General features: G+C 39.8%; 3 protein-coding genes across 5 annotated transcripts in view; 2 read left to right on the top strand and 1 right to left on the bottom strand.

Moving 5' to 3' along the window:
* Positions 1 to 5,108, top strand: part of LOC118416823 (N-acylglucosamine 2-epimerase-like) — a 28,180-nt gene extending 23,072 nt beyond the window's left edge. For all 3 annotated transcript variants that reach the window (XM_035822086.1, XM_035822088.1, XM_035822085.1), the window contains exons 8-10: positions 844 to 1,151; positions 1,427 to 1,514; positions 1,806 to 5,108. In XM_035822086.1, coding sequence (XP_035677979.1) covers positions 844 to 1,151; positions 1,427 to 1,514; positions 1,806 to 1,873 — 464 coding nt within the window. In that variant the 3' untranslated portion in view covers positions 1,874 to 5,108. The remainder of the gene's footprint in view (positions 1 to 843; positions 1,152 to 1,426; positions 1,515 to 1,805) is intronic.
* On the bottom strand, positions 3,868 to 15,451 carry LOC118416824 (lamina-associated polypeptide 2-like). The gene is made up of 6 exons (XM_035822089.1): positions 15,110 to 15,451; positions 9,966 to 10,083; positions 9,299 to 9,412; positions 8,790 to 8,859; positions 8,074 to 8,212; positions 3,868 to 7,592 (listed from the first exon to the last, which is right to left on the bottom strand). Exons 1-6 carry the CDS (start codon positions 15,335 to 15,337, stop codon positions 7,323 to 7,325), a joined length of 939 nt encoding a protein of 312 aa, XP_035677982.1. The 5' UTR covers positions 15,338 to 15,451; the 3' UTR covers positions 3,868 to 7,322.
* Positions 15,452 to 15,546: 95 nt separating this feature from the next.
* On the top strand, positions 15,547 to 22,041 carry LOC118416820 (DNA-(apurinic or apyrimidinic site) endonuclease 2-like). Its single transcript, XM_035822082.1, has 7 exons — positions 15,547 to 15,743; positions 16,504 to 16,587; positions 16,755 to 16,941; positions 17,254 to 17,400; positions 18,125 to 18,194; positions 18,689 to 21,465; positions 21,586 to 22,041. The coding sequence occupies exons 1-6, from the start codon at positions 15,629 to 15,631 to the stop codon at positions 19,931 to 19,933; spliced, it is 1,848 nt and encodes a 615-aa protein (XP_035677975.1). The 5' UTR covers positions 15,547 to 15,628; the 3' UTR covers positions 19,934 to 21,465; positions 21,586 to 22,041.
* Positions 22,042 to 26,378: the final 4,337 nt, after the last annotated feature.

Raw genomic sequence — 26,378 nt, 5'->3', positions numbered from 1 at the left:
AACCCCAAATACTCATTTTTGAAGTGATCTATGAAGAAAGTGTTGATGGAGCCCTGTGCTTATATATCCAATGCACCTATATACCAAATTTCAGGTCATTTATCCCTCATGCCAAGGCATAGGAGCCAAAAATATACATTTTTAGTCAAAAATGGCCAAAAACCCTAACATAACTCAATTTTAAAGTGATCTATGAAGAAAGTGTAAATGGTTTTCTGTGCTCATATGTCCAATGCACCTCTGTAGCAAATTTCAGGTCATTAGCTTGTAATACTAGGGCACAGGGACCCAAAATATACATATTTTGTCTAAAAATGACCAAAAACCCTAAATATCATAAATTCTAAGGCCTCTATCAAGAAAGTGAAAAAAACGTCTGGGGGTATTAGAAGGTTCTATGCCCATGCCAAATTTCAGCTCATTTGGCCCAAAAATGAAAAAGTTGAATCCAATTGAAGATTTGACAGGAGAAGAAACAAAGGAAAAACAGTATATTTCACCATACCTATGGTATGGCTGAAATATAAATATGCAAAACTGCAAGAGATTCAAGACCCCTCTTACAATAACTTTTGGCACATCCGATGTTACATGTTTGAAGCCTGATACTAGTATTTGGTAGTACATGTACTGAGTGTCACAGGACAGATTTGAGCTCAAAAATCAATACGGTAATAGTTACTAAAACTTGCAGAAGTGGACGACAAAGAGAAAGACTTGTGTAGTAATTAATAAGTGAAAATGAGCAACAAAAGTTTTACCATTGAACTGTGCTTCTGGTAAACAAAAGCATCTTAAGATGGTTGGAGAATTTAGAACCCTAACATTGTCCTTCTTCAACAGGACATGCCATCGAGTGCAGCTGGTTCCTACTTCAGTACGCTGTTAAGCACAATCGACCGGACCTGAAGAAAATGGCAATCCACAATTTCCTCCTCCAACCCTTCGAGTCTGGCTGGGATGAGAAACATGGCGGCCTCTTCTACTTCCTGGATGTGGACGGCTACTCTCCCACCCAGCTGGAGTGGAACATGAAGCTGTGGTGGCCCCACAACGAGGCTCTTATCGCTTTCCTGGTGGCGTACAAGGAGACCAAGGATGAAACAATGCTGGAGAAATTTGCCCAAGTCTTCGACTACACATTCTCACATGTAGGTTTGAGTTTGAGAATATCTTGGGTGCTAAAAGTGCATTGAATGACACTATATTTACTATCCTGTCATCAAATATCACCTTTAACCAATACAAATTTGATGCTTAACTTTAACCTAATAGTACGCTAAAGGTTAAGTTTATGATAATTTTAAAAATTCTACACAAGTGATGAAGCTTTAAGGGCTACTATTCTATCTTATTTGTGTAAAGTATCTTTTAGTGAAGCACAACCAGACCTTTTTAAAGGTTGTCCTTCCTACCCCCTCCCCAGTTTGTTGACCCTGACCATGGAGAGTGGTACGGGTACCTGAGTCAGCAAGGGGAGGTCACACAGAGGTTCAAAGGCGGGCCATACAAAGGTACGCTTTAAGAAATAACAAACTAATCAAACCCAGTAAAATTGTTTCAATGCAAAATAAAAACACACAACAGTGCCTGATTGAGAGAGCTGTTTAGTAATGTAAGCGGTTATCAATTTAGTCTTAGAAGATGTTCCTTAATTCATTTGTGTATGCACACTGAATATGAATGCAGCTCAAAACTTGTCCTTTTTGCATGAAATGTACTGCATAACAAACAGTAGATTGCATTATTCCACAGTGCTACACAAAATAGTGCTTTAATCTTCAGTACTTTGATTACTGCTGCAGGTTGCTTCCACGTGCCCAGGTGCTTGCACATGTGCACCCAAATACTCAGGGAACTGCTGACAACATGAGGAACTTCAGGCAAACATGGTCATACAGTATAACGGTACCTTTATCCACATGGTAACCTTTATCCGTTGCTTTTAAAAACTAGATACATTGTAGTTAGGGATATCTAGTCGACGGAAGTAACGGTTTCAAATTGCAATTGCAATGTTTTAATAGCATTCCAATCTGAACAGCCGTCTGTCGATTCGATATCCCTAAATACTCCGATTTTATATACAACGCATAAAGGTTACGCCGCGGATAAAGGTGAACTAGGGTTACAGCACATACCCATGTCTCAGTGGTGTTGTTTATACATCTATTAGATATGTTATCAATCAAGTGTGGCCTTGAAGGTTAGATAACTTCTCGTGCCTTGATCAGGGTTATAAGATTTGCAAGGTACTTCTTTTGGTAACAAAATCTGAGTTCAAACCTTTCAAGATTTTGTCTACCACTTGTTTTATGTTTAAAAAAAAGAAAATAGATGTTGGTTATAACAGTAGACTGGAAATCTATCTCTTTTTCAGCCTACCACAGGATATGAAAGTTATCAGCATACAGTCTGTTCATTTGTAATATGAATTATTTTACAAGGGACGGCATGTGGTTTCACATAGGGTACCATAATCTAGAGAGTAGCTTTATGGTAAGTGTGAAAAGTGATCTTCCAAGTCAAATGTCATGATGAGTCATTACCGGTATTATAGTGATACAGGATGCTGTAAATGCTGTACATGGGGAATTTGATCGACAAAACAAGTCATCTCATGCTGCTATTAACATGACTCATCTGCACTAGGGACCCTTTCTTGCCATTTAAAATGAAGTCATGCAGGAAGTATCGCTGTATGTAATTCTAGTAGCAGCACCATGACGATTGAGAAGTGACATACATGTACTTAGCTATAGTGCCAACTGTGTAATATATGGTAATGGTAAGGAAGTGGATAACATTGGCAATACCCTCATAGCATAAGGCAAGGCACCTTGCTGCAATATACCAAAATAGTATCCTAACAAAATTCTTTGTATGCAACCAAATCTATGATATTACCTTTCTGAGATTTTGGTGACTTGAAATGCAAAGTGGAACCAGTCATGATCGGTATTACCATGAGGAAAGTTACTGGTGGTCATCATCATCAGGAGATTACATACTAGCTGTGTACAAAGAACTTTGTTAAACAAACAAGATTGATCTGATCACTGCTTTATCTCATAACCAACCTCAGTGCCACTTGACAAAATGTCAGATGTCTTGCCAGTTATGCCCATGACTGGATCATGGCTTGACAATCACAAACCTTACTTGCTTTACTTCATACTTAAATCACAAACCGTACTTAATGACTAATAAGTTAATAAAAAATGAATTCACCATATTTAAAGAGAAAGGGAAGATAGCAGTACTACAGATTACGTACATGTATAGTTGTCTTTTGAGATATGTTGTGATTCAACTATCCTGGTGTCCAACTTGTTGGCGGGAGCGGACCTTTCTGGGAGTGACTAAAGCACCACAAGGCTGGACTCCAGGCTATGATTCAACTGCCTGTATTATAGAACTGTATCTTTTACTTAAGGCCCCATTTTCATTGGATGGCAATATTTGGATTGGTGTGATCCATGATTTTATAACACATACAATGTTTGAATATCATTTAAAAAGACAACAAAACACACTAAATGTGAAATATTTTGAGTGACAAGTGGAATTTTGGGTTGTCCAGTGGTCACAGCCTGTGGTGGGAAGGTGTAAGGAATGCGCACACTGTTATCATTACTGTTGAGTTGCGAATATTGGAGCTGTACATTCTGTAGCCAACACTAACACAGAGAAGAAAGATATGCCAAATCAGCACTTTGATGTGGAAACATTTATTATTGATATCTAATGAACTTATAACACGGTATCACTTTCACTTTACAGTATTCTAAACACATTGTGTAATGTTTACCAGCGACTGGACCTCAAACATGAGGCTTTTTTGTTAGCTAGTAGTGTAATGCAATGTTCACTAGGAATATATCAATGGAAAAAATGCAACAACTGGATTTTTTTATCACACATTTTTCTTTCTAAAGTCATTTGACCTTCTGCTAACTAATCTTCTGCTAACTAATGTTGGAATACTTTGATTTTACTGTTGTACCAGCATTGACTTAAGTTGATCCATTCAATGTTTTAAGGTATTTTCCCATTCTAAAATATTACCTACAGTTGAAGTGGTCATTTAAGACATACATTGTCTACGATGAACATACAAGTTGAAATGCAGATTATCACAAACTTTTTACAAAACCCTTGATGTATGGAAACATACATGTCATGTATACCCAATGTTTCTGACAAAGGACATTGGAAAATCTTTAGAAAACATTCCATCAAAGAGAGAGGTAGATAGATTACATAATATATCATTGCTATGTCATAGAGTATCAGTTCACAGGAATGAAAGATGTAACGATAGTTCACCTTTATCCGGAGGGTAACCTATATATATATATATATTCGTTGCTTTCAAAAAACGGGTATTTAGGGATAATAAATCGATGGACGATAGTTTCAAACTACACTAGTTTGAACATATTACATCTTGAAACCACCGTTGGCCAACTTGATATCCCTTAATACCGTGTGGATAAACACAACGAAAATAGATTACCCTGCGGATAAAGATGAACTAGCGTTATATGGTATCATCATTTGTGGCAGAATACTTCTCATAACCTTTTCCCTGCTAAAGTTGCCTTTTGGCAGCTAGTTGTACTGGCCTGGGGCTAGGCAGCAGGGAGAAGAATTTAATTATTATTCTAGAATTCTTAATGCAGGGTTGGACAAGTCCACTAGCCCGATTGTCTCGGGCAAGTGAAAGTGCCCATCGGGCAAGCAAGATTTTTCCATGTGTGAGATTTTGCTATACTTGCAACTTTTCAGTTATGGCGTCAAACATTGGTCGACCCAGAAAAATAGACGCAATGTTAAAAGTAATCCATTGCTGGATGTGAAAATGGATAGAAAAGAGTCATTTAAATTTCAGGGAAGTGAAAAGTTGGTTCAGGCAAGTAGATTTTTTTTTTGTATTTGCCCGATAGGACAAGTGATTTTTAGAAAACTTGTCCAACCCTGTTAATGTCACAGTTTGGTGGGGTAAAACCTTGAAAATGAAGCCTTCTTTTCTCATGTAGCCCATCGTTATTGTTATTGTCATCAGCAGAGAACTGAATACAGCACCTCACACTAAACAAGTGTGAGCTATGTGTATTATTGTCTTTTTCGTTGTGTATGATGCATTGATATGTAAGTGTATGGCTCTCCACAGGGATTTAGGAATAACAAGGGGTAAAGCAATGTTTTAAAAGCAAGATTCAATCTTGTGCACAACGAATGGCAGTGGTTCATGTACCTTTGAATAATATATTCATCCCATGTCACAGTTTTGGGTTGGACAGAAAAACCAAGCATATAAAGCAGTGTGAGTACTACAACTGCATGTATATCACCAATTGATTCTCAACTAATTACTCGATTTAGAGCTCATTGCACTGTCATCTCGTGTTTTTTTTCCATATTGCAATTTATTCCCAGATCTTTGTACCGATACATTACCTAGTGACTTTCTGAGATGACGGAAAATGGCACCTTAATATACCTGTTTGTCTTTCCACTGCCCACTCTCTGCCCTTGTTCCAAACCTCTTCCAGACGACCCAAATGGGTCCAGTCTTGTTAGCTTTGGTCTGCTCCCAAAGGTTGCTACCTTACCTTTGGGAGCAGCCCAAAGCTAAAAAGACTGGAATCTAGGCTACGAAATATTGCCAAATGATGTCAAACAGTAACTGCCTTTCCACAAAAAAGTTCTGTAACTGCAGCCAAGTTCGTCAATAATTTACCTGGCTATAGACTCTAACAGCTCAGTTATTACCTGCTAATTTTTGCACATCTCTCGTCCATCCACCAATGTTTTCCTTCATATGCACCACACCCAGTACTAAACACATTGTCAGTACAAGCTAATGCTATTTTTGTATATGTATAGATATCAACTACATTGTAAGTATAAGACTGCTTCTTTTCTGAGGTACTTTTCCAACAAAGGCATTTTTCTTCAAAATACCGCAACATTTGTACTGTTCATGCTAACTTCAGGTGGAGTAGACAATTTGGCACATTCTCTCCAGTGAAAATATGGCGTGTGGTACCGCTAAAATTTCTTGCATCGATCGCTGTTTTTTAGTACAGCTATTTGATTTGAAATTGGAACCTTTAGTGAAATAATAGCACCACAGGCCTTCATTGAATTATGAATCTTCAGCTGACCAATGAACAGTAAGGACACAACAATGAAATATTGTAAGAAATGTATTTGAATCTACATATTTTGCAGGTGAACCACAGTCCTGAAAGAGTTTCAGAAGACAGTAATATTCCAATCCTATAAGTTTGTATCTGGGGTTGAGATAAAGCCATTTTTGGAAATAGTTTTCTTCCTTTTAATAATAGAAAGAATAACCACAAATACCTTTAAAACTGTTATAATTTTGTGCCATTCCAACATTCCAATAACCATTTCTTTCATAGCTGCCTGAGGCTTTTGCTGTTTTAAGTACATTTCTAGTTATTCCCAGAATTTGGAAAGTGATACTGAAATTTGTCACATACAGCACAAAGTGACACTGACACAAATTTGAACTTGAAAGTCAAAGGCATAAACTTGGGTTACAAAATGTGTTATACAGTTCAACCTAACACAATGTATCGTGGATCAATCCTAATGCTATTACCATAGACATACAAATTTATAATACACCTATACTTCAACAGTAATTCAAGTATCTGAAACTTCTGTCACTATTTGACATGTGAAAACTGACCAGGTTATATACATGTACACCTTCGCTGTGGACATTTGCAAGACCCCTTCTCATTTTGTTAAAGTTTGGACCCAATTTTTAAGAAATTTCCCAAGCTGCTAAACTGTACAAGCAACACAAGATAAGCATGTACCTTTTTGTAGAATGGCTATACATGTTTGCAAAGTGAATACTTTAGCTAGAAGTACAAAATTAGATTCCTCAATTACCACTTGTGGTATTGCAAGGTTAGTACATGGAAACCTACTGATCATGACACAGAAAAACACTGATACTTGTAAGAAAACCTCTGGGAAACATCAGCAGAGTTTTCTTGGAATTTTCAGAGAGTCTTCCAGAAATAAGCTGGTTAACAGATTCAAGTACGCATGAGCAGCAAGACACACTGTTGGTGATATTTTTAAATTGAAGACCCCAGAGACAAATGAAACATGCCTGGAACATGCATCAAGCATGGTCCAGACAGGAACTAATTGCAAGTTTGGGCCCTTGACCTTTGACATACTACCCACAGTGCATCTTGCTGTGCATGCACAGTTTAATCTGTGAACCAGCTTATTCCTTCTGTAGTGGACAACCCTGGCTACCATGATAACTACACAGAGCTACTTTTTTCTCCCTTGAACATGTCGGAGGGTAGTTTGGGAACAGAGCTGATGTGCCGCCCCTCCATTGCACTGTACACCAGGATGGCCAACACAATGAGGAACAGGAAGAACCCCAGCTTCAGCCAGAAGGAGAAGCGACTCTTGGCCGGCGCGGGCGCTGCATCGCCCTCTGGGTGGAGTGGCTTTCTCTGCAGGCTGTCCCCGTCTTCTGCACTCACTTCCTCCCTGGTGGGAGGTGGGTACGCGCGTCTTGTAGGCTGAAAAGGAAGGATATGAAAGTACTGTCAACATTTCAGCAATTAGGCTAGCGTCACATTTCCAAACAGGCCCAACTGAGCTGTGGAAACAAAAAATAGAAATGTAAACGTAAAATATACACAAATTAATGTCTACGACTATTCTCTGTACATCTTGCGTAGTATGGTGTTTTTTATATCATACTTTTCGTTCCCAGGATTTAGTAGTGCTTTTCTAAATATTACTCCAAGAACTGCTTCAGTAGGGAAACAAGGATGCAAGATGAAACTAGAATGCCATAGCTACAATAAGGGAACACTTGGAAAAAAACTGACATTTTCCTCTTTTAATGTTACAAGAATTCCCAATGTATGGTTATCTCCTTTCCATGCTATAATGCTGAACTACTACTGCTTAACCCTCAAGATATTAAGCAAGGAACAGATGTGGCACAAACTGTTACTTATAGGTCAGTATGAAGGAATGAAAATTATTTCCTACCTTGGGTGGTAAGCCTTGGGTCTCCTTGACCGGGGTCCCCCTTGTCTTCCGTGGAGAGTCACGAAGGTCGCGTGTGGTCAAAGGTTGATCTGCTGGCTGTTCCCGTGGTGCCGGTCGCCTTCTCACTCCAGTCTGAGGTCTGACGTGCATGAGTAAAGGACACATTCTCAGCACATAGTAGGGTAAACAATTAAGGGTTCAACAAAACCATTTTTTGTTGTTAGACCGGTCCCAAAATAACGGACCTGAAAACTGGACCAGATCTTGGACTGATTAAAAAATGAACACATTACTAGTATATTGGCAAATGTTCAAACGTTACTGGGCTTGTCGGTCAAAGAAATAACAAGTGCTATGTAAATTACAGTTAATAGTCATTTCTACCAAGTTTCTACAGCCAAACGCAACATTGTTTACCTGAAGATAGGATTTAAAACGCTATTGGGAGTCGAATACTCTGCAAAACAGACTCCTTTGTAGTGAAATGGACCATTGTTTTGAGTATCGTCCATTTACAACTTTTCTCGAACAATTTATTGTCAATTAGATCCAGGTTCAGGTCCGGACCTCGACCTGATCCTCTGGACCTGAACCGTACCTGGACCTGAATTTTCCTGTACCAGTACCCACCCCTAGTAAACATATGAAACTTCTTGATCAAAGACCCTATAGAGAATATGATCTCTTGACAGACTATGACTGTATTTGGAGCTCACCTATTAGTGGACTGTTCCAGCCTGGGTGATGTTTGCGTACTCGCCTGTACTTGCTCCTCCACATCCTCTTCTAAAACATCAAAATGAAATACTGTCAGCACATAAACTTTTGAATAGGGGGACTGTACCATTTTATATATGTAATAAAACTAGAAAATGCAACTGTTACAGTAATGGAACAGAGTGATTTTTAAATTTTGCATACATCTACGTACTCCCCCACTGACTGCAGTAAAAATGATTTTACAACACCAGATCAACATACAATGTATCTACATTTAGGAAATTCACAGCATTTTCACTGTTTCTTGTAGGCAATATTGCCATACTTAACATTGTACATTTCAAACGTTTGAATAAAAACAAGATATTCATAGACACTAGTAACAATATCTCAGCAGATTTATCAACATACGAATAATACTCACAATTCAAGATTAAACATCACCATGACCAGCTTTTTAATTGGCAATCTTGTTGAAATCTTAAGTCCTTGTGTGTCATCTTACCTTCTTCCTCACTATCGCTGTACTGATCTGACTCGCTCTGAGATCCATTCTGCTGGCCGGTTCCATCTGCCAACAGCTTCTCCAACTTCCGCTCGTACACTCGACGCGTGGTAGCTGTAGATACAGACAAATTAGGTTTTTCTCATAGGGAAATCTGTTTGGCAAGAGTAAGCCACAATATAATCATGGCTTTTAGCAATATACTAAGCATATATGGTATTTCAACGTTCAAAGAAATGAGGACAAAAACAAGAAGCATGCAAGTTCATTCAAGTCAAAATGTCTTGGAATGATAGCACGTAGAAAGAAGTGAAAAAAGTATGGATTTCTGCAAGCACATTACAGACACCTTCTGACTGACATCTTTTATCTAGACCATGTTTAGTACATATCAAGAAATGTTTTCTGTATGTCTCAGGGGGCTTCAACTTTGACATATTACTCACAATACTTCACACTGCACTGTGCAATTGCAGTTCAAAGCTTATAACAACTACGTGTATGTAGGTATACGTTGATAAATATTATTATTAGACATCCAGGTAACGAGATACGCCAAAAAGAAGTTACCCATGACAGGCAACTGAATATGATTTTGGAAATGGTCTGACGTTTGAGACACTATCCAGCGTCTTTCGTCAGTGACACTGTACGTAGGTATACGTACCAACAATAGGGCCCACTGTAGCACCCAGTTCCTCCAACCTTTCTGCTAGCTCCTTGTTGGATAACTGTGTCACATCCATCTCTGGAGAGGTGGCTTTCTTCACTGTCTTCTTTAACACCTTTGCAATGAAAAACATAGTACTTAGTACTAGTAGACACATACTTAGGATATGTTACTATTTGACAGACAGGATAATTCTTGAATACCAAGATTAAGGAATTGCTGGCTGGTGTGGTTTTGATCAGCTTAGCATAACAACATTGCACCAGAGTAAATGCTTATTACTAGTAATCATGTCAACGAATTTTACACTATAAGGATCTGCTGCCACCTTTCATGGAGCACTCACTAATTCATGATTTAGTATCTAAATGTACACAGTGTAAGAGGAAATAAGTAGCCCCCTCTTTTTGACAATTTGGTAGCAAGATCCAACTGTTTTTTCCAACTAATGGACTATATAAGTCTATAAATACCCTTCCAAAAGTGCAAAAATGCAGCAGATTCTGTGCAACCCAGAAATGATAAAAATAAAACTCTTCCAATCCAGAAAAAGTGATTCAAAATGATCCCATTCATCATCTCTTAGTCTGTGTAACACAAACTCCGCTGCTATAAGCGAGATTTAATCAGGCTAATCATCTCTGTGCTGTCGCCAGTTGGAATGATGTGTTGAGAATGTCTGGCCCAAAATAAATTCAATGTCATGGCAGAAGTCAGTCTGCAACTGACATCATACTGTATATACTATCACATTTTCTATACAGGGGTGTGCAATTCTTCTGTCCTATCAATCATTTTTCACATAATTTATACCTAGCTATACATTATTTATCGACAACAGCCGCAAACTTTTAACTGTCCTTCTCCTGTTACTAATTTCAAACACGAATTTTTGTAAAATTTCTGTATACCTCAGTTTGTAATCTGATCCCCCTTCAATGAAGTGGAACGTCCCACAGAATCCATGCATGGAATACTAATGAGATGCTGTCGTAAATGTATACATAGATCTTATGGGTGAACAAAACTTAAACATAATCTATAGGAGTAGTTCCCATTCTCAGACATACATCAGCAAAGCTGTGCATGATGCCTTGGGAGAAAGAGTGGGCAATTCTAGCAATAAAGTAGCAGTGGACAACTATACTACACAACTGCCCTCCCACCCTTTCAAACAATCATCTCTACTGAGTTCTCTATCAGACATGTCCTTCCAATCTTTTGGATCTAGCACAACTAACCATCTTACCAAACATGTAAACTCTATAAGAAGCGATACAAATTCAAGACAAGGTATAAACCTGCCGTAATTTGAAGACAGAGTCCTTTGCACCACTTCTCTAACTGTAACCAGCTAAGTCTAGCTCATAAATAATTAAAAAACAAGACATTTGTCCCAGTGAGTTCTGAATCGTAGAAAAGGTGACAAAATTCATACCTAACTTAAGATTATGGTGCAGAAATCGAGCAGGGCGCAGCTGAATTACACCACAAAAATGGATGACCTAAATTTTGGCTCCCTCTTTGTTTACCTCTTCAGTGAAGTATGCCTTGGCAGTTAACCAAGGCCACTCCTTATATGGTGATGCACCTATTATTACAGGTAAGCAAACACACCTGAGGGAAGCTGAGAAGTACAGTACCGTACATTATCTGGTGTCACAAAAGACCATACCATTTTGTATGCATTGGGGGAGATATAAGTTATAACGTCAAATTTAATATACAACACCAACCTTCTTTTTAACAAGGCCTTTCCTCCCAATAGTTAGCATGTTTCCAAGATATTTCATTAGATTGCCTTCTTACAAACCAAGCTCCAACTCCTTTTCCTTCTGACTTTAATTCAAATCAGTCGAACAGACAAGTTGTCTTTTCTTTTTCTTGCTATTACATTCTAACACCACCAAATCTCTTTATGCCATAATATTTTGGCAATTGAACATTTGATCATCATTCAAAATTGTAAATACGTAAGAGATATGTTAAAAGAAAACCACAGGGCTTACATCAAGAGTATTTGAGCCATTGCTTCTTCTCCCAGACTCTGAAATGGTTTGACCCTTATTCAAGTTATTGGACAAAGGCCAGTAGAAGCAATACTTAAAATGGAGGGAAATTCAAACATCCTCTGGCAACACTTAGGTGTTCTACACATTACAAAAAAATTGAATTTTTTTTCATTGTTAAAAATATGGGGATATGGTTCAAAATAATATAGAAATGCAATAAAAAAGGATTTAGCATAGTTGGACTGACATGCAGCAGGGAGTGTGCAACCACTTTTATTGGTTGAGCTGCCAAAATACTTTGCTAATTGTGGATCAAAATAAACTAAAACTCATGCTATCATTGGTTGATCTGTTATTCTAATTGTGATGGACACCAAGTATCTGTCTCATCACTACAACTTACAAAGGTATTGGAGAGGGAACTTGTGTTCTTTTATTTGCTGACACTGGTTAGCAAGCTAATGCTGTGGTTTACCAAAGGTATGACTAGATGATATAAGACTTAAAACCCACTATAATTCCTGAACAAATACAGGTAATATCTGCTTAGTATCATTTACATCAAGCCTGGTGTGACTTGAGGTATTACTGAATTCCAGGCATTCTTCTTGATAGCTAAGACACAGGAACTTAAGATTCTTGGGATGAAATCTTGTACTTTTCTGATAAAAAAAAACATGTACAATTTCTCAAAACAGGAAAAATGTGATAGCAGTCCTAATGTAAAATACCAGTAACCATCAAAAACATTGGGATCTACTTCAGAGGATGTTTGGAACTTTGTGTAAACTAGGCCAGTGCGGAGAAGACAAGAAAGATGGTTCATTGAATCTTAAGAATTTTTTGGGGCTCTGGACAATTTCTTTTCTGGACAGATATTTTGGAATTCACATTATCACTCATGTCCCCTCCATCAAATTGTGGGGAAGGAAACTGTAAACACTCCTATTGTTGCTATGTCCTGTGGTTCTCTGGTACACCATGCTCCTTCTAGAATATAAGAAACGAACCAGACTCTCACAGGATACAATATGTATGCTGCGTTTCAAGATGGTCACTATCCACAAGTGCTTGTCTTTGCAAAGTATTTTCCTGTCTTTTCAAATATTCTATTTTAGCAAGGAGCTTTTAAAGCTCCTTGATTTTAGCAAGACATTTTGATTTTCTAAAAAGGCCTTCATTATATAATTGTCAATTTTTCATCAACCTCCTATCAAATCCGGGAAAAAACATAACATTGGCATCCTTTGATAACCCACGTCCATAGTACTTATATGGATGAGTGTATCTATCAATCTGATGTTCAGCTCCTATCTCAGCCCTACAGAGGATATCCCCGAGGGGTGGAGATAAAAGTAACCACAGTTACTGATACATGGCTTCCTACTGTGTACCACTACCACTGCTCATATTACATGCCCCAGGGACAGAGAGGGTAGTTCCACTTGCCAGCTGGATTTGGTAGCCTCCGCCAGGCTTTCCTAAGCCTTAGGAGTAGAATTCAGTAAAAATAGACCAAATAATTGGGGAGTAGAGTTAGCTTCTGGTAAGGATAACATACCCTATAGTGGCTAACACCCCTGACAAATTATTCTCCCTATTTGGCTGAATTCTGCTGTTTTCACAGGCAGAGTAGTTTAGTCTGCTGGAGACTACAGAGTTGACAAACTAGCCCGAGGCAAAATGTTGTCCAGGTTTAGTTTGCTCTGTTGATCAATGACTGTTGATTCTGTCTTCTTTCTTCCATCTATCACATTTTTTACTTTGTTGTCCTTGACCTGCTGTTATGCATATTCATTTTATGATTTATTTACTCACTTCATCAACGACGAAAAGTGAAAAACAACCCTTTCATAAATCTTTCTGGCTTCACCCTGTGTTCTGTCCTTGACCAGTGTTAGGACACATTTTGCCTGAGGCTCTCATGGTGGCCTCTATGTTGCTTTAGAAAAAATGATTTTCCAAAATGCATATTCTCATCAAATCATGCAGAATACTAAGTAATTGGTAAACAGCTGTTTTAACAGCTGTATTTCCTCTAATTTCTAAAAAAAAAAAATACTTTTTATCCTAAATTGCCTTGCAGCTCTACATGAGGAAGGGCATCAAAAATACTTTATCGGCATAACTTTTAGTGCTGGAATACGCAACCTACTTGCCTAAGCTGTTAATTTTTTACAAGGGTGAAGGAATGTTGTTTATACTTATATGACATTGTAAATATTCATGTCCAAACATTCCTTACAATACTCATCAAACTCATTACTTTAATACAAAGAGCGAGGTACATAGGATAGAATAACTTTATTGCGCAACAATTGTAACAGTTACAATGTATGGCAATGTGAACAACTATATACTAATACAAATAACTAACAACTAATGTAATATAATATAACAGTATAAACAATCTAGTGAGTATCATAATAGATAGATGCTTGATCTTTCTAAAGAATCTTTTTAAGAATCTTTTTAAAAGTACACAAGGCATCTTTGGTCTATCCTGTTCACAGACAAACGAAAAAAAGACAGAGACAAAAAACTGAAAAAGACTAGCAATTTTCAAAATGTCTCGGTCACAACATATTTTTACATAGACTTCAAATTTTGACATTCTCAACCATTTACGTGTTCCTGTTTAGACAATGGACACAGGTCATTTAGCATGCTGTAATCAAGCCCTATTGACATCTAATCACCAATAATTGAATAAACAGACAACAAAGAGACGAGCAACACCCTACTGGCTCAAAACAGGCTCGAGTTAATGAGCCATTTGTTAGCACAAAGCTGCGCCCCGCAAAAGAAAACAACGCTTCGTCGCTTGTAAGTTCAGTGTGGTGCTATGGGCACACTTGACAGCAATTCAGCACTGCCGAAGTTCAAATAATTCAAAACTTGGACTATCGGACACTAAGAACATGTCACTTTTTATCACGTCTGTCCACAATACCCTTTTTCATTCATTTTAGGAGATCTGTTCCCAGCTGTGACACTTTATATCCTATGACAGCCGCGCGCACATGGTCAGAAATTGGCATTTAAACCGGTTGTCTTGTATCAAAGTCGCCAAAAGAATATCCAGATCGGAAGACTATCATGTAATATATAATAAATCTGTTGCCACACCTTATTTTTCCCACTGCCACGTCCTGGGGTGCCTCTCAGAGAATCTTCCTCGTCGCTGGAAAACTCCCCCTTGCCAGGCGTCGCCCTCCCACCTTTCAGCAGATGTGTCCGGTACAGTTCCACGTACACGTCCTTTCTCTGCTCCCCGCTCGGCAGAGACACTCCGGCCTCACGTAGCTCCCGCTTCAGCTGGTCTTTAGTCAAAACAGAGGGATTTGACACGGACATTTCTGGCGATTCAGGTGGGAAAAATGCCAAAAGCACGTCAACAACAAAAAGAGATTTGCCACAGAATGAAGGGTCCCGCGGGAATATCGACAAGCTTGTTACATACGCTTTCTGTGATTGGACATTTTTAAAGAACCCGCGAACAGTTTGGTAACGTCAGCCAATCAAACATGGCAATGTAAACAGATCACATTTCAAAATTCTGCGCAGGCGTATCGTTACTGTGACCTATGACCTATTTTGGCGGGAGAAAACTTTGCTACAAATTTGTGGAAAGCCGAAGGAGGAAAAATGCGAATTTTGACGTGGAATATAAATGGCGTCAGGGCTACAAAGGAGCCCCTAAAACAAGTACTTGATTCTCTAGATGCAGATATCGTGTGTCTACAAGAGACAAAAGTTACACGTAAGTTTCATTTGGATTTATTTGTGATCAAGAACAGAGCGATGGGAGGGGGGTGTGAACATCCGGAAACGAAATAACGCAAATTGAAAGTCAAACATGTACTTTCAGCCGGGTATCACTGACAGAAATAGGTAAAATTATTAGGTCTTGATTCCAAAACCCCAGGACAGAGCTCAAGTTATCCACGGTTTCACCAAGGAGCATAAAAACTCCTTGGTTTCACTTGTCAAAAAGTCACTTTCACTTGTCAAATTTATATTTGACTTCCCTACAGATGTACATTGTACTTGTATTAGCACATCAAAGCATTTGCGAACCTTCTTCGATTGGCCTAAGGCTACCCTTGACAACATTCTTACAGTGGTGGATTGAAAGCGTATGTCAATATTCACAATGGTCATCAGAAGGCATGTACAGAAAATTCAGGTTCAGGTACGGTCCTGGTCCAAAGGGTCAGGTCCAGGTCCAGATCTGAACTTGGACATGATTATCAGTGAAAACTAGTGAATGGGCAATACTCAAAACAATGGACCATTTAGCTACAAAGGATTCTGTTTGGTGGAGTATCCAACGTCCACTCGCGTTTTAGAATCCTTTCAGTGCTGCATATTTGTATCAAGAGACTTCAAATACCTCTTCTAATACAGACATCACTCAACCACATATCAAAAGTTTAAACTGTTTGGTACAACGACTCATAGTCATACCAATCTATAAAAACTTTCATGCTAACTTTGAATTTGTCTACATATTTTTACAGGAGACCAACTGGATGAAGCATCAGCGATTGTAGAGGGGTACAGCTCTTACTTCTCCTTCTCCAGAGTCAGGAGTGGATACTCAGGTAAGGATACAAAATTGATGAACATGTACTAGTATTTTCCTAGGCTTCAAATGGCAACTTAAGAAGATGAGCTCCCAAGCAATGAGTGGGGCAAAAAAATTGAAGCTGGAGACAGCTATGCCTGTGATACAGATTATTCAATGTTATTGTTGAACACTCTCCATAAGGTGTTGCCACCTACTGTAAAGATGGAGCCACACCTATCAAGGCAGAGGAGGGACTGACAGGACTCCTGACCAATCAGAAGGAAGAAGACATCATCGGTTGCTATGGGGACCAGACTATGTTCACAGAGGATGAGCTCCGTTTATTGGACAAGGAAGGGAGAGCTGTGATCACCCAGCATACGATACGGTAAAAAAATCTGCCCATTTCTTCCTAACTGTAAAGGTGAAAATCCAAATGACAACTTCTTTATACTTGTGTATTCATATCAAAAACTCGGAATGAAAGCTCATCTGTGTTGGTAAATTCCATAGTGAAAAGGTTTAAACTTGTTCCAACATCACATCGCCATTTATGATTCGCTGTTGCCTGACGTCATCTGACGACTTCCGGAACATTATCTGACGAAGGTCAGAGTTCTCGACCGAAAATTTATGGTCAGTCTTCTTATTGCATTGGAAACTTTTCCACTATATCAAAAGCTGTTTATGATGATTTCAGTGACACAGATGGAAAAGAGTGCCCCCTAGCAGTAATCAACGTGTACTGCCCCCGAGCAGACCCAGAGAAGGAGGAGAGAAAGGACTTCAAGCTGAGGTTCTACCGACTGCTACAGACCAGGGCACAGGCACTGCTGCAGGCTGGCAGGTGAGTTAAGAGTTGGAGGGATAACTTAGGAATACAGCGGCTCACAAGAGTTACTGTAGCTTTGGCCGTCAATAACTTTGGATGTACATGGAATTATTACATGATTGCTAAGTTTGAGCCTTGTTCCAACACAAGGAAAAAAACAGTCACCATGAATTTTCAGTTAATTTCGCCGAACATCATTGGATGTCTGGCTGCGCTGATGTTCTGGAGGCCAGATGTATGATGACATCAGCACAGAAAGTCAGACATCTGACGAAAATCTATGGTGTTTTTTCCTTGGGTTGGAACAAAGCTTAAACTTTGCTACTATGGATTCTACCAACACAAATGAGTCTTCATTTGACAAAAAGTGGGTTTCCAATGCATTACTAATTGATTGTTTAAGCACTGAACTAAAACACAACGAAAATCTCCTTTCCCCTTCTAATTTCAACTTAAGGTCCTGTGAAAATAAATGAATTTAGAATGTATCCAGGCCAAGTTTTGCCATCATTGATAGAATCTATAGATTTTTTTCTCTTGCCAGAAAAACAATTATGTTGATTTTTTTAAAAGTATTATCTATTGATGCTGATGAAGAGTAATGGATGTCACTCAAAACGTCTGGAAATAGATATTCATTTTTATCCAGTTATAGAGATTGAATTGTATTTGAATATTGCTTACCTGGATGTCTAACCTACATAAGTGTGACACTTCTTGTTTTCTTTGAATGCATCAGCCATGTGATTGTCCTTGGAGATGTCAACACGTCACACAAACCCATCGACCATTGTGATCCTGATGATGTTGTAAGTAAAATATATTGTGTAGAATACACTCAACCCTCTGCCTGTTGCCCATCCCTATGGTCGGTACTAAATTTGGCGACAAAAGGTGAAATTTTACTATTTCATCTGAACCTTTCATCACGGGCAGTGAACAAGCTTTGATTCCCACCTTGCTTTGATATATTTACTTTACCATCGAAGCATGTCTGTGTATTGAAATGATCACAAATTTGGTCAGAAAAATTTTCCCCCTGCCCTCAGTAGAAATTTACTAGCCTTAATCTGTGTGGAAGTTTGAGGTTTTGAAACACAAGATATTTTCTTTCATGCATTATGATTTATCGGGACCTCTCATCATTACACTGTGATGTATTCCAAATATAGTTTTACAAAATCTTTCAGATAAACTTCAGTCAGTTTGTGAACAAGTATTGCTGTTTAGAAATGGGTAGTCAAACTGCTGTAGGGGCTTGTGGCTATACCCAGGTATAAGTTTTATCTTTCTCCCACTCCAGGAATATTTTTCAGAGAACCCAGGAAGAAAATGGCTGGACCAGTTTCTTCTTGACCCACATCAAACTGGAGACAGTGGTAGCAGTGGTGACACACTTATTGGCCAATCAAATCAACCCATTAACCCTAACAACCAATCAGATGTTGCATCAGATCAACTTGACACATCATTGGACAGCAGTATCCAAGCTGATAATGCCTCAGAGAAGGGACAGGGTGGCAACTTTGTGGACACCTTCCGATTTTTCCACCCAACTCAACGCAGTGCATTCACGTGTTGGTCGACAGTGACTGGTGCCCGCCAGACCAACTACGGCACACGTATCGACTACATCTTCGCAAACAGGGCCCTTCTTAATCAGTTTCAGGACTGTACCATTATGCCTGAGGTAGAGGGGTCAGACCATTGCCCTGTGAGGGGGGAGCTAGCGTGTATAGTTGTTGCTTCTGGTAAATGTCCAGCCTTGTGCTCCAAATACATGCCAGAGTTTGTAGGGAAGCAGCAGAAACTGTCAGCCTTCTTCACTAAGGTCAAGAAAGGAGAGAATGGTGAAGAGAAGAGCAGCCAAGACAGTGTGTCTAGCAGCCAGGGTACTAGTGATGGTCACTCAGAAATATGTAGTCAGCAGTCAACTTCACAGTCATGGGAGAACCACAGTAGTGAGAGTGAAGGGAGCAGCATCATATCCACCACAAAACATGGTCAAAGTCAACACAGGACCTCTGTGAAGAGGAGTGCGTCAGACCATATAGGTCGAGGTATGAAGAAACAGAAGACTGACCAAGGGAAGCAGGGAACCCTGCTGAGCTTCTTTGGCAAGAAGACTAAGATTGAAGCAGATGAAAAAAGAAAGGCAAACACTTTAGACGTAACACAAGAAAATCCCGAAAGGGATGTCGCTTGTGAAAATGTTGTCAGCAGCCAGTCTGTCCATCCTTCCAACAGTTCTGTAGATGTTGATGACAGTGTGAGAAAAGAAAGCAAACATGCTGAGAATGACAAAAGCACCGTTGAGACAAAACCCAAGCAGAACCAGGCAGCATTCTGGAAGACTGTCCTGAAAGGACCACCCCCTCCCCCACCCTGCAAGGGGCATAGAGAGCCTTGTGTGTTGAGAACTGTGAAGAAACAAGGCCCGAACTTTGGGAAACAGTTTTACGTGTGTGCCAGGCCACAGGGTCACTCCTCTAACCCTGCAGCCAGGTGTGACCACTTCCAGTGGGTCAGTAGGGGGAAGGACAAGTGATAGCACAGCTGTCTGTGTTTGTTAAAGGGGCATTTCACACTAGAAGGGAGCATTATTTTCCGATAGATGATATTTTTTGGGATACAAATGACTTTTCGCAAAGTTACCTCTTTCGTCTTTTCGACAATAATCCTTTTCTAAATCCAAGTAACCTCATACGTACTAAATGTACTGCTCTATATATGACTTTTGCAGCATAGCCGACTTCCGTCACACTTACTCGCTATGGTAGTCGAATAATGTAAACAATCTTTTGAGAAGCAGAAAGGCAAAAATTATAAAATCTTGCGATTGTATGTACTTTACGATGAGTCGATGACTGTTTGCCTCCCAAAAAAATCCTGTTTTTTTTGCGAGCCAGAGTACCCGGTTTTAAACCAGCTGCTGTGTCTATTATGTCATCATGGGTGGAAATTAACTTGATTACCTGACAGCAACAAGTTAAAAAATAGAAGTATGATTGGTAAGATTTGATGTTCCATAGCATCAAAATGGTGTTTATTTCGTACAAACGTATTTCTTCTTTGTATAATACTTATGATAATTGCTTGTTATCAGGAACTGTGTATTTATTGTCATTGGTGATAAAGCACCTTAAATTTGTTGTGGATCAGCTTCTAAATGATAAAAGTAGATTTATTCATGATAGCTGTCAATCAAGAGTGTCATAAAAATGTAAAATATATACCAATCTGTTCAAATTCTATCAGATCAAAAGAGATTGCTATGTTTTAAATCTATGTGAACTGTCAATATATATTGACTATTGCAAAAAATGACAATAGACCAAATGCCATGCGACCTGTGTAGATGGAAATGGCAAGTAGATGCAATTTTGGCTCCGTGTTAGTCGCTATTACTTGAGAAGGATAGACCAACAGCTTTAATCATATTAAGCAGAATCAGGGATAAACTACTTCACTGCTAACTGACATTTTTGCACTGCAGTTGTCGCTCAGTAAGACTTCTGGAGCCACATAGTTCTATTTAGAACTTTAGATTTTTTTATTCAACCTGTCATAAGTGTTTACGACATTTTCAATCCTTGTTTTAAAACCACATACATTGTACTCAATACCGAATACATGTGCGGCAATGACTGGGGAAATACTACACATAATGCACTCAACATTTACTGAAATGCTCACAAGGCCACAATTTCAAAATCAAAATAACATGCTAACTTATGGTACACGACCATAATGCAATATGGACACTAGTCAGACATATTTATGATTGGTGTATACTCTTATTAGCACACAACAACAATCTAAACGTTCTCAGCTAAAAACGAGAAATAACCGTTCCATTACGATTTGTACACAGCTACTACTGTAGTACAAAAATACTTTCAGTCAATACTGATATTGAATTACTTTCACATTTGTAGTTTTTATGTGATATTTACACATGTTATGTGATGTTCTACACCCATAATTTCAATTTGTACACAGCTACTACAAAAATACTTTCAGTCAAAACTGATATTGAATTACTTTCACATTTGTAGTTTTTATGTGATATTTACACAGGTTATGTGATGTTCTACACCCATAATTTCAATTTGTACACAGCTACTACAAAAATACTTTCAGTCAAAACTGATATTGAATTACTTTCACATTTGTAGTTTTTATGTGATATTTACACAGGTTATGTGATGTTCTAAACCCAAAATCAGAAAAGGATAGTCTGTGCTCACATATATATATATATATATATATATATATATATATATATCCGGTTACAATCTGTTGGTTCTCTACTGTGATGAATTTGTACATTTTGCATTCTTTTCAACAGTCATCCTCAACAGGTGAAGAATTATTACCTTTAACGAATCATGTACCTACTGGCGATGCAATCCAACCTTGCTTCATCTTTTGCTTTGAGCTAATTACCATATCTATTTTAAAACGTTTATCTTCTGAAGAAGCGTGTTGAGTTCCGTATTGTGCAAATGTTTGTTATCTGAGGCTGATGCCTGTATCTCAGCCATACACTAGGTTGCCAGATTTATATCCATCCGAAAGGCTAGTACGAATGGATACCGTCAACATAATGATCTCATTCCTTTGCCCTAAACGTATTACATGTACTTGTACTGGAAGTTAATCTGTATGGCTAGGCAGCGGAGGCAACGTGCGAACCGCTTGCCGGAGACACAGACCAAGACCAAAACTAGCCAGGCTCCTTTGCAAACCTTCTAGCTAGGTGCGACCAGCGTTTAGTCCTTTTTTTAGCACTAATTTGTGATTTTCAACAAAGGCGTCGTTTCCGTGTGCCTTGGTCCACCAGATCAATCTATAGGCCGGGAAGAGGGATGATTGTGTCTTCGTCAAATTCAATCTCCTCGTCATCTCCGTCACTAAATACTGGCTGAAGTGGGAGAGTGGGTGCTAGAGATATGTCATCAAGCTCAACCGGAAGTTCCTCCGTATCTGAGTAATCTGCCGGCATCAAGGAGCGTGGGTCAAAACTGTTTTCAGGGATTTCGTGCCTTACAGTAAAGCAGACAGTTGCACTTGGACCGGGTGCAGGTATAGCTCTAGATCTATGGGAGTGTCTCCCAGCTGTAGTTGGACTTGACCTTGGAGTGGGTACAGGCGTAGTGGAGCGTCTCTCAGCTGTAGTTGGTCTTGACCTTGGAACGGGTACATCTGTAGGGGAGTGCCTCCCAGCTGCAGTTGGACTTGACTTTGGAGCCAGTACAGCCGTAGGGGAGGGTCGCCTGTCTACAGTTGGACTTGACCTTGGAGCGGGTACAGCTGTAGGGGAGCGTCTCCCATCTGCAGCTGTGCTTGGCCCTGGAGCGGGTACAGCCGTAGAGGAGTGTCTCCCAGCTGCAGTTGCGCTTGGAGCAGGTGCACATATAGCTCTAGATGCGGTGAACTGTGTCTCAGCTTCAACTGTCCCTGGAGCGGTTACAGCTGCCTCAGCTACTGTTCCCCTTGGATCGAGTTCTGCTGTAGACTGAACGAGGTCTCTCTCAGCAGGCTGAGGGCCCGGCAGAGGCTGTAGCGGGATGTCATTTGACTGGCCGACTGTTGCGTTCTGTGAAACAGTGTCTTGACCCTGATGCTGCGCGACTGCAGCTGGTGTCCCGAAGAAGTCACGTCCTGTCCAACGTCTCCACAGCAAGTTGACTGGGTCCCGGCACAGGCTCCGCAGTGCTCTTCTGAATGACCTTTGCGTCCCACTGTAGATGAAAAAGTCCATGTACGTGTTGCATTGCCCCAGCCATATTATTAAGAATTTCCCTATGTTAGGGATCTTCCATCCCTTACTTGCAACTTGGACAGCCAAAAGCACCTGGGGGGCCCACAGAAGATGTTGAACTGCAGTCAGAACCAACAGAGTGCGGAACGCCGACCTCGACAATTGTGCTGGAGCCTGGTTGGCGGCAGGTGGGGCGACTGCCGGATGGACGACGCTTGCCATTGCCCGACAAGCCCTGACAAGGTATATCCACGTTACCGTAACAGAGACAAGAGCAATTACAACCATACCAATCATGTTATCCCTACCTGCGGTTCTGCAAAGTGCCAACGATGTTGAATATTTTGTTTCTGTGTTCTCTGCTAAGTTGCCAATTAACCAGAGGAGCGAGAATGCCCAAGTCATGAATATGGCAGCGCCACAGAATCCCCGGCTCTGCACCACGCCATGTGGTCGAACTAAAGCCTCATACCTGTCTACGCTGATGTGAGCCAGGGTTACCAATACAACTCTCTGACACATGTCTATTACTTTGGCCTGTGCCGTGCACAGTGCGTTGCTGTATGGCCAGTATCCTACCGTTGAAGCATACACAGATGGCGTTAAAGATAGGGCTGTGAGAAAGTCAGCCACAGCCATAGAACATGCCAAGTAGCGCATGTTTCTCGGCAACGTATTCTGTCTCCTGACAGTTGCAAGGATTACCAGTAGGTTACAGATCAAACCACATACAGACACTATACCTATGAAAGCCGTTTGTCCAACCCATAATGGCTGATGATCATCCTCATCATGTACAGGAATATCAGCTGTGCTGTTTTCAATGTCAACAAAGTAGTAAGTAGAGTTGAAGCTAACAAAATCATACATATTGGTAACGCTGTCTGTGACATAAGCAGTAATATCAGTGGGTATCAGTTCTGTAAAGCCTTCTAACACTGAACTGACGGTTGAACTGGCGACATCTATGTACATTTTGTACCTCATGTCCGTTGGGTATTCTACGTCATTGCTATCAAATGTACCAACATCAGTAGCAACGGTATTCATTTCTGTGTCACTTTCCATCTTGATGAAATTAACGTATATTAAACTTAACCATGTAAATAGATATTATAGAGCTAAGACATTGCTCCAAAACAAAAAGTTAGTGCATCTAATCTTCAAGTGTCTTATCGCAGTCTTTCTCAGAAGGCAAGTGACCAATCACAGTGGCCATTAATACAGACATGTGGCGTCAGCAATCAAAAGAACCAGGAAGTTGATACAGTTGTCGCCTCTCTGAGAGAAGGTTGAAGTACTCTGCAGCTGATGTAGATGTTCTCCATGATTCCGCTCACGAAGTAGCCCTGTCTCTGGTACATATTACTTTGATTTTGTCCAATGAAACTGCGGGATATAGTGATTACTTGTTAATGGGTTAGCAGTTTTCTGTCCGTGTTGGCGGAAAAAATCCTATTGTCATCTGAAACAGGTGAAGGTGTCCTTATCAGGAAAGTTTCTGTGGTCCAGGAAGATTGGTTATGGTGGAATCCACATCTCACAGGGTCTTGAAGATTACAACGGCTGAATATAGTCCCAGGTGTTGTTGGGATTGTTGTCGTCGAAGCCTGATCATCAAGGGCCACACTGGTAACTGTGGTAACACAAAGGGGAACGGAGAATGTTATTATGCAGTTTCACAATTTCAAATAAGTTACTTCTAAACAAAGACAAGGAACAGGCTGGAGTACCTCGACCTCGTCCCTTCACCAAAAAATGTTAATCTTTTCGAGTGACACATTTTAAACGTTTGTCGTTGATTATGCAAATAAGGTGACATTTGCATAAATCATATCTGTTAGTCATCTTTACACAAGTTGTTCAAAATAGAAAAGTTTTTATCTTAGCTAAGAAGGCAATTGCAGCATTTCTGCATAATTATGTAAACGAGGCCCTAGATCCTTAGAATGATTTACGTCTAATAATGCTCACATTCATTTACTAGTAACTTTCTGGTGGCACAAGCACGAAATTTCCGTCTTGTACAACTCTGTGATTATAGCATTTTCTCACTGATTATGGAAATGAGGTATTGATTTGCATAATTGATATATAGCAGCAGTTCTCTCTTTTTCAATTACCTGTCACATCGTTGAGAGTCCTCTCATGATGATCGGATTTACCATCTAATTATCTAAATCATCATTTTGTTTAGATCTATTCATTCTTTATTTAACCAGGGTGAAAGCATATCGCCTGACGGCGTTTTTCAAAGCCCCTGGGGGGAGAACCCCGAACATAAGCCATACATAAAGTTCAACAAAACCAAATTAACTTAAAAACCGAAATAACATAATCATACATAAAGTTCTATAAAGCCAAATTACTTAAGTAACATAAACATAAAGATTGTACACAACCAGATTTAACTTAGATAACATAAAATCATACTGCCAAACGAGTTAATCAAATGTTTAACCTTAACGTGAGATAACACAGGAAACATAACAAAAAGAAATCAAATTTAAAATCAGGATTGAATTTGCATATCAATATTAAGTGCTTAAAGGTTTTTGAAAATCGCCAGCGTTCTGGCTGCTTTGCTATGTTATGGCGGTGAGTCCCACAGTGCCGCCCCAGAGGATGGAAAGGCCTAGGCTCGTCTTCTGTATTCCAGTTTAGTCTGAAGACCGCCTAGCCGTGTGCCCGGAGGCGGGTATTGTGTGTGTGAACATGTGATAGCTGTGTGGACATTGCAGTGATGTAGGGAGGGGTCAGACCGTTCAGGGCCTTGTAGACGAGAGTAGCTTTTTTGTGCAGTTCAGCTACTGGGATCACCCAAGAGGTTAAAAAGGGTTGTCGTAGGGTCAACTACCCTACCTGTAAAACAGCCACCAGTTACAGAAGCACCGATGATAAGAATCCAAAAACCCGTCATGGGCAAGGAAGGGTTTCCACAAAGGGGGCTTATGACGCAGGGCAGTGAAAGCCGCAAGGAAGCTGCAAGACCGACTCCCCTTCTGACGCCCAAGACAACCATAAAGATAGGTACATGGAACGTAAGAACTAACCCACAGGGCAAGCGCAAGAGGGGAAGGCCAAAGAACAGTTTTTTTTTTTACTCAATGGTCACCTCGTAACAAGGCCTGAAGGCCACTCAATGTTACGGGTTACATGATTGGAACTGTAACAGCAACTCTTCGCCCTAGGTCAGAAACATTATGATTGAGACCAGCCCAATTGC

Source organism: Branchiostoma floridae, chromosome 5 (genome assembly GCF_000003815.2).
Source record: "Branchiostoma floridae strain S238N-H82 chromosome 5, Bfl_VNyyK, whole genome shotgun sequence".
Lineage (NCBI taxonomy): Eukaryota > Metazoa > Chordata > Leptocardii > Amphioxiformes > Branchiostomatidae > Branchiostoma > Branchiostoma floridae.
This window is presented reverse-complemented; position numbering and strand designations above follow the sequence as displayed.

What these genes read in the sequence shown, in the direction of transcription:
- LOC118416824 (XM_035822089.1), bottom strand. Translation starts at nt 15,337, where the DNA reads ATGTCCGTGTCAAATCCCTCTGTTTTGACTAAAGACCAGCTGAAGCGG. An exon ending in GTGGCAGTGGGAAAAATAAG is followed by an intron (nt 10,084 to 15,109) that starts GTGTGGCAACAG and finishes TTCATTGCAAAG; the next exon opens with GTGTTAAAGAAGACAGTGAA. An exon ending in CAGCGATAGTGAGGAAGAAG is followed by an intron (nt 8,860 to 9,298) that starts GTAAGATGACAC and finishes TTGATGTTTTAG; the next exon opens with AAGAGGATGTGGAGGAGCAA.
- LOC118416820 (XM_035822082.1), top strand. Translation starts at nt 15,629, where the DNA reads ATGCGAATTTTGACGTGGAATATAAATGGCGTCAGGGCTACAAAGGAG. An exon ending in GCACTGCTGCAGGCTGGCAG is followed by an intron (nt 17,401 to 18,124) that starts GTGAGTTAAGAG and finishes TGAATGCATCAG; the next exon opens with CCATGTGATTGTCCTTGGAG. An exon ending in ATTGTGATCCTGATGATGTT is followed by an intron (nt 18,195 to 18,688) that starts GTAAGTAAAATA and finishes CTCCCACTCCAG; the next exon opens with GAATATTTTTCAGAGAACCC.